Source organism: Tupaia chinensis, unplaced genomic scaffold (genome assembly GCF_000334495.1).
Source record: "Tupaia chinensis unplaced genomic scaffold, TupChi_1.0 Scaffold138568_1, whole genome shotgun sequence".
NCBI classification, from domain to species: domain Eukaryota; kingdom Metazoa; phylum Chordata; class Mammalia; order Scandentia; family Tupaiidae; genus Tupaia; species Tupaia belangeri.
The window spans coordinates 783,558-797,794 of NW_006198462.1; the positions used below are offsets into that span (position 1 = coordinate 783,558).

The 14,237-nt window shown below is 36.5% G+C and overlaps 1 protein-coding gene across 1 annotated transcript in view; it reads left to right on the forward strand.

Annotated features, from left to right (window-relative positions):
* NECAB1 (N-terminal EF-hand calcium binding protein 1) overlaps positions 1-14,237 on the forward strand; it is a 183,548-nt gene that overhangs the window by 78,800 nt on the left and 90,511 nt on the right. Inside the window, exon 4 of the mRNA XM_006161410.2 lies at positions 9,391-9,416. Coding sequence (XP_006161472.1) covers positions 9,391-9,416 — 26 coding nt within the window. The remainder of the gene's footprint in view (positions 1-9,390; positions 9,417-14,237) is intronic.

Sequence of the window (14,237 nt, forward strand, 5' to 3'; positions counted from 1 at the left end):
GTGGTTGAACTAGTTTACATTCCTACCAACAGTGTAGGAGGGTTCCCTTTTCACCACATCCCCGCCAACACTTATCACTTTTTATATTCTTAATCTTTGCCATTCTGACAGGGGTTAGGTGGTATCTCATTGTGGTTTTTATCTGCATCTCCCTTATGATGAGGGATGTCGAGCATTTCCTCATATGCTTTTTGGCTGTTCGTATGTCTTCCTTAGAGAGACTTTTGTTCAGCTCCCTTAAAGAGTTGTTTGTTAGTTCATTTTTACTGTCTTTTAATTTTTTTTTTTTTCAGGTATGTCTCTTGAGTTCCCTGTGTATTCTGGTTATCAGTCCCTTATCTGAAGCATAGTTTACAAATATATTCTTCCATTCCACGGTTATCAATTCACACTAATTACTATGTTTTCTGCTGTGCAGAAACTTTTTGATCTGATATAATCCCACTTGTTTATTTTTGGGATTATTGCCTGTGCTTTGGAGGGTCTTATTTAAAAAGTCTTTGCCTATCCCAGTGTTTCCCAGAATTTTTAAAGTATTTTCCACTACTCATTTTACAGCTCGAGATCTTAGGTTTGGATCTTTGATCCACTTTGAGTTGATTTTTGTTAATGGTGAGATAGCAGTCCAGGGCCATCTTTCTGCAGGTGGGCTCCATATTTCAGGGAATAACTAGAATTATTGGTGGAAGACCTACTAAAAATGATAATTGTGAATTGCAATGGTTCTTCCTCAATCCTTATCATGTCTTTTCTTCAACATAGTGAATGAATTCTTGGAACTGTCTTGACTTCTTTTTTAAAAAAAGAATTATTTAATTTTATTAATAGCAATAATAATAATTATTATTTTAATTCACCAGAGAGAGACAGAGAGGAGGAAAGTGAGAAAGTAAGCCACCAGGTCTGGGATTCAAACCATGGTTGGTTTTGTGGGAGTCCAGCATCTAAACTACTGAGAGTCCAGCATCCAAACTACTGTACCACCTGATAGCCTGTAATTATCTTGATTTCTGATATATAAGTCTCTCCTCTGACCATCCTGTTTAGAGTCCTTTCAAGTTCCTTCTTCCCTGGTGCCTCAATATGGCAATCTCTATGACTCAATTCAAAAAGTATCAATCCAGTTCCTGACTTGTGTTAGTTACTCTTTTCTGTACATGTACATGAGGGGAATGGAATATAATCCCTGCCCTTATACAACTCAGAGTTCAATGTGGCAGGAATTAATTCCAGAGATCTTTATCCTTACCTTCAATAAGCATGATGAGGGACCAGCAGTTAGCATAATGGCTTTGTCACTGGACTCCCACGTAGTTGACCGCGGTTTGCTTCCTGGACCAGGTGGCTTAAAACTCACGCCGGGCGCGTGTGCATGCGTGCCCAAGATCCCGAGAGGAGAATGGAGGAGAAGGGATTGCGGCATGGCCATCCCCCCTGGGGGGTGATTTCTCGCTTTCTGTCTCTCTGTCTCTCTCTGGCTGGCTGGAGAGTGCACGCATCCTATAGAGAAAAACCTCTCAAAAAATAAAAATAAAATAAAATAAAAAATAAGCATGATGACATGACACTTTGGCAAGAAGAGTCCAAACGAAGTTTTCCAATGGCTCTGTGATCCTCACTTTATATATTTTATGCGGCTTGACTTTTCCTGTGACATGAGTACCCTCGTGTGTTGATGACTCCAAGTAGCTATCATTGAATCCACAATTCCCTTAATAGGGGTTTAGAGAATGCTCAAGTGAGACATGCCAGAGTTTGACTCCTGGACCCCACCACTCATTAAACATGGAATCTCAGATAAGTTACATTACTTCAACTAAGACCTAGTACTCTCATTGTACAATGAGAATAATTATATGTAAATCATAAAGTCATTGTAGAAAGTAAGTTAGACATGTTATGTAAATTTCTCAGCATTGTACCTGGCATATGCCAAGTACTCCATGCATGTTAACTTCTACTTAACTATGAATTCTGTTTATATTTCACCCCATAATTGACTCTCCAGGGTACCTTCAGTATGCAGTTTAGAATTCTCAGACTTCAATTCATCTAATGCAACATATTAACTTACAACTTTTTCTTTCCTTTTTTAAAAACTTGCCAGAAGGCACATGTGTTTGCCAGAAAAAGACAAAAAGAGCAAAGAGTGAGAAAGCACTACCCATGGGATCATGGTCATACTGCAATCCCCCCTCCATTTCTCTCTTATTTCAGGATTTGGGGCATGCATACACATGTACCTGGTGTGTTTCTCAAGCTGCTTGGTCTGGGACTTGAACTGTAGTTGGTCACATGGGATCCAGATGCCTTAACCACCAGATCACTGGTTAACTTCTAACTTTCGAACCAACTCTTTGATGCACCAAGTGCTCAAGGGACAGTGAAATGATACAGAAACAAAAAGTGATGCTATTCGCTCCAAATAACTGTTTTAAACATCACACAGCATTTAAAAATGTATGTATTAGTTTACTAGGGCTGTTACAACAAAGCACCCCAAACTGTGAAGCTTAAAACAATAGGAATTTATGCTTATTCTCTCACAGTTCTGGAGGATAAAAGTCAATCCAAGCGTTCTTTCAAAGGCTCATGCTCCCTCCAAGGGTTTCAGGGAAGAGTCCTTCCTTGCCTCTTTCAGATTCTGATGGTTGCTGGCAGTATTTGATGTTTCTTGCCTTGCCACAGTATAATACCAATCTCTATCCATCTTCATATATCCTGTCTATCTGGATTCACATTTTCCTCTCCTTTTCCTTTTTTATCCCCAAACATAATTATTTCACAACTGTTTTGAGACTAATTTCACATTTTATGTAAAGTTCTAATCATGATATATATATATGTGTGTGTGTGTGTGTATATATATACATATATATATCAACATACACACATACATACACATATGTGTATGTATATGTATATGTATGTATATCAACATACACACATACATACACATATACATATGTGTATATGTGTATGTATGTGTGTGTGTGTGTGTGTGTATATATATATATATATGTATGTTTTTATATTTAACAGAAAACTTTGGTTTTTGTCTGTTAAATATTTCTTGCATTTGTGGGACCAGCAGTTGGTGTAATGGCTGGGTCGCTGGACTCCCATGTAGTCAACTGTGGTTTGAGTCCCAGATCTGGTGGCTTAAACTCACACTGGGTGTGTGTGCGTCCATGCCCAAGATCCTGAAAGGAGAATGGAGGAGAAGGAATTGCAGCATAGCCATCCCCTCTGGGTAGTGATTTCTCACTTTCTATCTCTCTGTCTCTCTCTGTCTGGCTCACGAGCACACGTGCCTTATAGCAAAAACCTCTCCAAAAAAATAATTCTTACATTTGCACCTCACACTTACCCTCTACCACCCACTCTCTATCATCCAATCCCCTTTCTTACAATCCCTGTAGTGTCTACATTTATCCTCTACTATCATGTCTTCTGCCATAGAGTGCAGACATTTGGTATATATTGTGTGGGTATATACAATGTGTATCTTTCAATGTCTGGTTCACATTCCTTAACATTAAACCTTCTATATTCCTCTACTTTTAATCAAACAATAGGGTCTCATTTTTTCTTATGACAGAGTATTGTTCCATAGTATTATATAACTGTACCACAGTTTTGCAACTCAGTCATCAGGTTTTGGACACTTAGGTTGACTCCATATCTTAGCAATCGTGAGTAATGTTACAATAAACGTGTATGTGCAAATATCTTTCCAACTGAATATTTTCCTACCTTTGGTTAAATTTCAAGGAGTGGTTACTGGGTTATATGGTAGTTTTATTCATTAGGTTTTTTAGGAACCCCCATATTGTTTACTACAGAAGCTATATTAATTTACATTCCCACCAATCGTATAAGAGGGTTCCCTTTACATTACAGCCTCACCAGCCCTTGTTGTTCTTTTTTTTTTTTTTTTTTTTTTTATCCTAGTCATTCTGACTAGGATTAAGTGGTCGCTCATCTTGGTTTTAATTAGCATTTCCCTTATGACAAGAGACTTTGAACATTTTTTCATATGTCTTTTGGCTACTCATAAGTCTTCTTTGTAGAGTTGTCTATTTAATTAGTCTCTTACATGTGAGACATTATGTTTATATGTGAAAATATTCTGACCCTAATTGGTTCCAGTAGAGACAGACAGACCCTTGTTTACAGTACCTCCCATAGACTGCACCTCTTTTATAGAATCCCTTCCTTCTATAGACACCTCTTGTAAAGGAGACCAAATTGCACTGTGCGTGAGGATCACTATACACTTGAGGTTCATATGTAAAGTCATTTAGATCCCAAACACTGTCTGATACCAATCTCTGTAGCCCTCAACTCCAGATACGTCGGACCTTTTAGCCTACAATGACAGCTCTGAGTCATTCTGGGTTGTAAGAATAATTATGGTCCTCCTATCAACGTTCGCTCATATTCTTGGGTCAAGATCATCTGTCACAAGACTGGCCTTATATATTGTCCTGCTTCTGAAAACTGTGTATTTATCTTGAGCATAAGAATCAATCTGCACTTCCACCTGATGTTGATTCTCAGCTCATCGCATAAGTCAAGGCCCTATTAGGATTGACTCGTAGTATCCCTGTTCTCTAAAAACAAAACCTGAGTTCATGTTAGGCCTGAGTGTTCAGCTACAGGTTCAGGACTTTGGTGACTAAAACAGTTGACTCTTGCCTGTTGGAATGTCTAATTAGCATCTGTTTTTAACATACCTTTGGCCATGATTATGTCTCCACATTCCTCTATATTAAATTCTTCCAGCTCGTAAGCTCACCTCAGTTGATTTCTGTAGCATCATTATTTCAGGGGGCACTTCCAATCCTCGGTCACAGTTTTTACCACAATCTGCCCTGTTAATCAGACTCCTGTATGACCAATTTAAAAATATAATTAATGGAGTTAAATCCTTCTCAAAAATATTTGCAAGATCAGGTACTTTATCACTCTTCTAATCTCCCAATATTGCTCCCGTTGATTTTTCATTCACGCTATTTCGTTTGATGTGCCAGAAGTAGCTCAACACATTTGTCCTGATGATAATGAAAAGATATTCTGCTCATATTATCCTTAGTGAATTGAGAGATCATAATATTACTTTGTAAAATGAAGAACACAATGATGGCTGAGCATATTTGCTACTTGCTAGTTTGCTTGCCTGCCAATAAGCCAGTGTGTGCATTGCAAAGCTACTTTCATCAGAATAACTGTTGTTCATTGAGTCAGACTTTTTTTACCTAAAATACTATTGAGATATAAATATTTTTGTAAGCCAGAATTAACTCCTTTGGCCTATTAAGGAGTTTAGCAGTGTTTAGCAAACTGTTTCACCAACTGCAAAAAAGAATCCTTTTGCACTCGAACATTCAAACTGGTGTGTAATGATCAGGAAACTCAGTAAAACATGAGCTAAGGATCAGAATATAAAGACTCCTACCACAATGTATGGAAATTTTAGTTTAGAAAAAGAAGCTAAAAATAAACTTGAATGTAATCAAGAGAATCAAAGCAAGAGTTTATAATGGTGCTTTTTTAAATAAGAAAGCCACAATCCTTTGTTCTTATCTATAATGAGTTGGAATGGTAAAGGCAGCCAAACCTGCAAAAAAAAATACTTCAGAGAGGTAACTAAGAATATTAACCTGAATATAAAATTGTTTTTGAGATTTTACTCTAGAGCCTGACATATAAAAAATAAATTAGAAAGATTCTGAATTCCTGACAGAAATCAGACTGCATATCCCTAATATTCTTTTCCTTATCAGTAAACATACATTTTGTATAGGAATTTGGTTCATCAGAGCTCAGAGTACCCAACACAGAAGGGTAAAGTCAAAACAATTGCAACTGCCCCAAGGATTTTAAATGAATGGTGTTAAATTATGTATGTAATGCGAATGTTATGATAAGAATGTCAAAATGGTATTTTTTGCAAAATTGTGTGCTAAGTCCAACTGCCGGGTTCAATGCAATTTGTATCAAGTAGGCTCATAGGAAATTTAATAACATGAGCAGAATAACTATGAGCCTTACTTTTTATGGCTACCACCACTTACTCTTCCTGCTTTCTTCTATATTTGTATCACTAGTTTTATTTTGTTTTTCTCATTGTGGATGAAAATTTTTAATGGTGGAAGAAAACAAATATTTGGAAATTATAAACAAGAATGAAAAGTAAGCTCACCCTAAGTCCTAGCATCCACATAATTCTGGATGAGTCCCACTATGGACACTGTTGCTCATTTTCTTCTAAGAACTTTAAAAATGCATTTTGATCATTATATAAGCATAATTTCTTTCTGGATTGATAGTTAAATAACTCCCAAACATAAGCACTTTTTTAGGCATTGGCATCTTATTTGATATATTGGGCTTCAGAAAAGTCATGATGCATTTTTGCATAGAAAAAGGTACATTGTGGACATAAAGAGAAGTGAAAATACTTAACGAGGATAAGACAGTGTGGAATGGGGGGGTGAAGAGAAGAGGATAGAGAAAGATAGCAAGAGAACAAATAGAGAGGCATGACATTAGTGGGACACAGTTATGGTTTATTATTCTCAACTGGATTGGTCTGAGAAGTATTTCATGATGGGTAAAGTCTTTTTACAAGCAAAATGAGAAATAGTGATTGACTGGTTAAAAAAAATAATTGGAATAATAACAATGATCAGGAAAAACAATGAAAAGGTATTGAATGATGAAGTGGGGATTTTAACGTCTCTGTATTGACTGACATGCATGGCATTCCTTTTTGAAAAAGCAATGTAATACACTGTAAAGTTATAGGCGATTCAATGTAATATAAATAAGATTATGATAATAAATTTAAAAAGTTCATCGTGACTTTTCCAACAACCAATATTTTTAGTGATTCTATACTGATATATAATTCACTTTGTTACTTATATAGTGAATATTTAGTTTCTTTCTATTTTTTTCACTATTATTTCAATCAGGCTGCAATGACTGTCTTTGCTCCTTGCCCCTCTGACATCTATCAATAGTTCACAATGCAGTCTGATAGTAACACCCCTCTTGCTCTGCTTCAGTGAGAATATGTTTACTGTATAGTATTCTGTATAGCATTCTTTTTTTACATTAGCTTTCTTTCTTTTGTTTAATGTGATGATATCACTAAAATACTATACTGTTTCTTGTTATCAACATGAGGAGCAGGAAAATATTGCAAGGCTCGTCCATGGCTTAGTATTCCTTTAAAATCCTGTTACTATAGGAAAGTCTCTCAGTAAAAAGTGAATTCTACCAGAATGCACTAATGTAGCCTACTGTTAAAAAAAAAAAAAAAAAAAAAAAAAAAGTGGTTCCTTTATTTACAATATAACACAACAATAATTGAATAGAGGAAAGTTTCATGTAATGCAGATAAAATATTTTACAGATATAGCCTTTTATTAAGGAACAGAGAGAATGTCTTGCAAATTATTGTGAACTGCTGTTTTATGAAATAGTTCAAGTAATTTAATTTTCAGTAGTGTATTGGGGACTATTCATTCTGTTGGAAGTTCAAAATTTCATTATGAACCTGTGAACTATTCTGAGGAAAACATACAAAACAAAGTGACCTTTTCAAGTCTGAAGTTCTATGAAAACATTAAGATTAGGAAGCTACATGTGATTTAAGTACCAAATTGTTTGCTATGGTATTATTAAAAATGAATCAGCTATCTAATCTTGAATTCAATAAAACTTTCGAGTTTTGTTGATTTTATCTCAAACTCCTTGGCATTTACCTTTCTTTTCTACCACTGTCCCTCCTCCTATTGGTCCTAGATTTCTGATTTGGTACTGATCAATATCCCTTATTAGGGAATGATTTTTTGCTTGTAATCTTTTTTGTTTGGCTTAAACTCACGCCGGGCGCGTGTGTGTGCGTGCACAAGATCCCGAGAGGAGAATAGAGGAGAAGGGATTGCGGCATGGCCATTCCCCCTGGGGGGTGATTTCTCACTTTCTGTCTCTCTGTCTCTGTCTGTCTGTCTGGCGAGCACACGCGCCCTATCACAAAAACCTCTCCAAAAAAAATAATAATAATAGATATTGGTTGTTCATGTCTAAATATTGAGCCATGTAATTTTTTATTACACTTTAGAAATCACTTGAAATAGCATTGAATCAAACTTACCTCAGAACTCAAGTAAGTCAAAAAGTTCTAGCAAGTAAAGAATCATGATACAGGGGTCAGCAGGTGACATAGTAGTTAAGGGCACTGAACTCCCGTATGGCCAACCACAGTTCGAGTCCCAGACCTGGTGGCTTGCTTTCTCACTTTCTTTCTTTCTTTGTCCCTCTCTGGTCATATTAAAATAAATAAATAAATACTGTTAAATAAAATCAATTTTTTTTGAGGGGAGAGGTTTTTGCCATAGGGTGTGTGCACTTGCCCAAAAGACAGAGAGAGACAGAGAGACAGAAAGCGAGAAATCACCCCCCAGGGGGGATGGCCACGCTGCAATCCCTTCTCCTCTACTCTCCTCTCGGGATCTTGGGCACACATGCACACATGCCCGGTGTGAGTTTCAGCCACCGGGTCCGGGACTCAAACTATGGTCAACTACATGGGAACCCAGTGACGTAGCCATTACACCATCTACTGGTCCCAAAATAATTCTTTTAAAATATGTTTAAAAATTGAATCATGATACATAACATTTATTAAGTGCTAAATTTGTGCCAGTTACTCCTTAAAGTGAGATACATTCACACACACACACACACACACACACACACACACATTTAAATCCTGCAGTAATTCTATAAAGTAAAATTTAGTATTATTCCCAACTCTGGGCCTAGGAACTGAGATACAGAGATGTAAAGTACTCTGGGTCATGTAGAAGACAAATTGTAGCGTAGGTATTTGAACTTCAGCATTCTGGCTCCAGAGTTTACATTTGTCACCGTTATATATTACTCCTTCAGCATGTTACTGGGGGGAACACAAACCTCAGGAATTATTTCCAGAGACAGAATCTGACATAATCATTGTTAATAACCTATGACTATTTAAACCTTGTAGAACTTGGAAATACCCTAGCTACAGACTGTCTATTGAAATAAGAATATAGCTAGCCCCATAACTGTATTTCACTAATTAAGAAGAAAAATAGAGAGGCAGGACATTCATGGGACACAGAAATGGATTATTATCTGTTGATGATAATATGTATAGTATTCTCAACTGGACTGATGTGCAGTGTATTTATGTTGGGAAAATCCACTTTACAGGCTAAGTGATATATAGGGGTTAAATGTATAAAATAAAATAAAAAAATAAAATATGCTTAGAAAAAAAAGTTTAATGAAAAATATTACCAAAATAATCTATGTTTCTCATCTTTTCAGCAATCTTGACACAGAAGAACTATGTGGTAAGTTTATTTTAATAAGTAACTCTATTACTCATTTTAGAAGGAAAGTGAATATTATCTAGTATATTCTTACGTTACTTATTTTAGAAGGAAAGAGAATATTGTTTAATATATTCTTACATACCTTGAAATTAATGTCATAGATTCTGGAATGAAGAAATAGATAAATTAAAATGTCAGAGGATTTATCTTTATCCTTGAGTTTTGCTCAAGTAGATATTTCACTGCAAAAAGAGTTAGGCCTTATTAATTTGCTCATAGAAGGAAAATTGTTATTGCGATCAGCATGTTAGTTACACAAGAGCAAATTCTCCACCTGTTAGAATATATTTTTAAATTGGTGTTTAATGCAACTTCATTCTTTTCTTCACAAAGTATTGTACAGAACCTTTTATTGCTGTTTTCCAAAGCTGTCTCCTTGAAATGTAAAAATAACTGTGTCCCATACCTGCCTAAACTGTTCTGGAATTTGAAATGTCATTTGCAAAAGAAGTGATTCACTAAGGAAAGATAAATCTTTACAAACAGGCCTGATTTAATGGCCTCTTTATTTGTTTTCTTCAATTTTGTGGCTAGAAACAAAAGTCACAGATTAGAAATATAGAAAGGTAAATATTTCTGAAATTTGTTCTGTCATGAAAAAAGCATGGAGCATTATCAGACTATTCAATTTGGAACAGCCTTGTTTCTGTGAATACTGGAAGGTTTTAAATCTTACGCTTTATGATAAATGCATAATAGTTTTGGTCTTATTGTATATGTAGCTTGAAACATTTTTGATGGTCAGAGGTGAGTTTCTCTGGAAATCCTAATTGAATCTACAAGCACTTTTTGAATATCTTATAGTTCTTACAATTCAAGAGCTTATCAAAACCATTAAAAAGGACATTTTATAATATTCTTGAGTAGTTATCTTCCATTTCATCAAAGTAGTAAAGCAAAATGAAAAGTTGTCACTCTGGGACAAAACATCGTAATACTGGATTTCAAGAGAATAACTGAACCAAACAGGAATGACAACCCAAACCGTGAGCTATCTAGTTTTCCAGTGATCATATAAAACTTCATGCTTTCTGTCTTTGCATGGTGTCTGTCCCAAATTCAGGGGAAAGAATCTGACTAAAGGGACCAGAGGATGACATAATGATTATGTCACTGGACTCCCACATGGCCAAATGTGGTTTGAGTTCCAGACTTGACCTGGCGCCTTGAAACTCATGCTGGGTATGTGTGCATGCATGCCCAAAATCCTAAGAGGAGAATGGAGGAGATGGGATTGTGGCATGACCATCCCCATTGGAGGGTGATTTCTTGCTTTCTGTCTCTCTTGTGAGCACACGTGCCCTATAGCAAAAATCTCATTAAAAAAAAAAAAAAAAAGAATCAGACTAAAACGTTCATGCAGAAGCAAGACACTTTTGTACCAAAGCAGTTCCTGCTTTTGTTAGTTATGAAACACCAGCGAAGAGTAATGGGGAAAACCCTCCCATGCCTTCACACAGTTGGGCATTGGCAACCATACATGGCAATGCTGTGGTCAGTAGCAAGAAGGGCCCATGTGGACTATGCTAAGAAGCTGACGATGAACGGCAATCACCACTAGGTCAAGTTGTGGCCACCCTCATCCATGAGTAGGCAGTCCCTGCTAGTGAATGGGAGAGATGAAGTGAATGAGATTATCTTGATCATTTTACTACATGAAGGTGAGAGACTCATTTGCCTCAAACGTCTAGAATGTCAGTCTGAAGTAATCATTTCCTGAAATCATTCACACAGTCCTTTTTCTTGTCCACTGAACTTTACCTGGGTAAGCATGGCTGAGGAGGAAATGAACTCTTAATAAGGGCTTTTAAGATGAAAGCACTTAGTAGCTTTTTATTTGCCATGTAACTATGTTGCCTGTCTTTAATCCTTAGGAATATTGTGTTCTCTTCTATATTTATTAAATATTCCAAATTTTAAAGTATGACAGCGTATCTTTACTTACTCCACTCAAAAAAAAAAGTTATTTTTAAAAATGTATCCTCTTTCTGTAAGTAGGGAATTAAATTAGGAACCTGTATTCATTAGAAAAGTTTTGACCATTTTTCTCATCATTTTTGTTGGGGAATTAGTATATAAAGCTTTGATTCAAGAATATTGTGCTATATTTTTAAAAACCCAGTGATTGTAGTCCCAATCATAGTGATAATCCTCCCCCTCTCTGTTTAAGAATATGTGTTTGATTTCCAGAGTGTAGTTTCATTTCCTGTTATTTTGTGATTATAAAGTAAATATTTAAGTTGGATTCTAATCAGAGCCAAATGCTTCAGTGCTAGCAAGTGAAATATGTCGATTCACACCCTGCACAAGTTCTCCCTCACGCGTGGGAAGGGCAGAGTTTGATTGACATCGAAACTAGACTTGATGTGCTCTCTCCCAGAAGCCAATTAAAAGTTCCAGATATTTAAAAGTTTTATTCTATTATTTTACTTAACACTTCTGTTTACTCAGTTATGGACTTAGCATTCAAAATCAGTTAAAACACTGACTTTTAAAAAATGCTTTTATATTTTTAATCATGCAAGCAGTACTTAGCTGCTATTTCTTTAAATTTAACAGCACAGAATTAGGTAGGTGTATGTATTTCATTTATTAAAATGTCAAAGTCTCTTTCTCTTCCACCTGTCTTTTCTTAACCTCCATGTTAACTATTTCAATATATCTTTCCAGATATTTTTATTCATCTAGTGACATTGATATATATGCATATATATTGTTTTACCAAGAGTAGATCATGTACAGTAGATCTATACAGTAGACTTATACAGTATAGTCAGTGCAATTCCACACTGGTCAACCTATTTTTTTTTTTTTTTGGAGAGTTTTGTTTTGTTTGCTATAGGGTGCGTGTGCTCGCCAGATAGGCAGAGACAGACAGAGAGCTAGAAAGAGAAAAATCACCCCCCAGGGGGCATGGCCAGGCCGCAATCCCTTCTCCTCCATTCTCCTCTTGGGATCGTGGGCACGCACGCACATGCGCCCGGCGTGAGTTTAAGCCACCGGGTCTGGGACTCAAACCACGGTCGGCTACATGGGAGTTCAGCGACATAGCCAGTACGCTAACTGCTGGTTCCTCAACCTAATTTTATTAACAAGCTTGCATAATGTCCCATTTACCTTAAGTTTTTCAACCAAGTTCCTTCCGATGGATTTTCAGGTTGCCACCAACTTTCCATTGGGAAAAGCAACTTTGAAGTAAATGTTCTCATATGTATTAGTTTTTGTACCATTGCACAAGTATGGTAGATTCCTAAAGGGTCATTTGTTGGTCAAGGTTTCTAATCTGCACACCCACCAGCAGTTTATAAGAGTGACAAGATTATTCCCTCTTCACATAGACTTGTGAAGGCCCTCCTCAAGACAAGTTTTTTTTTTTTTTAACATATTTACTGCTATTCGTCAGTGCTTCACTCAGTTTTAATTAGGCAATTGTGTCTGACCTGTCAAGCTTTGGTTTTGTATTTTTGCCACCTTCTGCTCTGATCTAAAAGAATTAGGAACATAATCATTATTTTCCTGACCCTACCCAGTTCATGACTATTTTCATAACCTTATTCATTTTTACTAAACTCCTTTGCAAATCTTGAACTTGGCAGCTAAGAATTTTGAGATATTTATAGATGGGTGAAGAATAATTACAATGAAAGTTCACGTAGTTAGAGTGATCTAAAAGCATATCCGTAAGGAAGCTGCGAGAGCAAGGTTGAATATATTTAATAGTGTAATTACTCATCTATTGTAGTTGGTTGCTACCTACCAAATATTAAACTGTTTTGAAAGTTAAGTCTATAAATAAGATCATAAAACCTGAGGGTACAGGAAACTCCCAGAATAAAAGCTTGTTAGCTGCACGCTTATTAGGTCCCTTTCTGAAGCTGTGCTCTAGGCACCCCTGGTCAGACTGTAGAGCAGTGCAAGCCTGCATCAAAACACCTGTGCCAGCAAGTCAGTGTTAAATAGCCAGAAGACTCCATGTCCTTCACCAGGTTGTTAGAGCCATGGCCACCTGGCATGTGTCCCTTGGTGACTGAGTTATAAAGCAGTTTAAGTGACTTTGATCTGTACCTTTTTCAAATAACCCGTATTTCTGGATTTCAGACTAATGCCCCCATTCAGATGGTAGGGATTTTAAGTCTCTCATCTCAGCTAGTTTCTCTTTTATGTAATCTACTGCTCGAGAAGTTCTAGCAAGTCACATACTGTGGGATTCATCTCAAATCCTGATAATGCTTTCTGAGAACAGTTCTCAGTGACACCTTCATCATAGCTTTGGGTCTTTTGGTTCTCACTGGGAATTTTTAGGCCAGACCTGAAAACACAACTTGGAGGATTAAAATGCAGAAAAGAAGCAAAGCATGACAAAAACTATAGTCTTGCAATGCAAAACCACTGGTTAAGTACATAGGGAAGGGACAAACTAATTTCTTGTTCATGTTTTATTAGAGAAGAGGCCTAAATGCCGTCCATAAGATGCTTTGCCTTCTGACAGACAACTTGTTTGTACACTTATTTACAAATTGTGCTCTACACCTTCATTTTACCCAATGCCCAGACTTTTTACCTTTCAAAATTTCTTACGTAAACTGAAGAGGATAAGATTTCTCTCTAATGCCATGATTTAAGGGCATAACATATCTGTCCAGTTCACACTAGCATTGTGATTCAGATGAGAAACATGAGTCACAATTATGGGAGTAAAGCATTAGTCCAAACCCAGCTACTTCTAAGCAATCACTGACCTTCCCTCCTTCCTTGCCTTAACTTGAAGTATGCAGATAT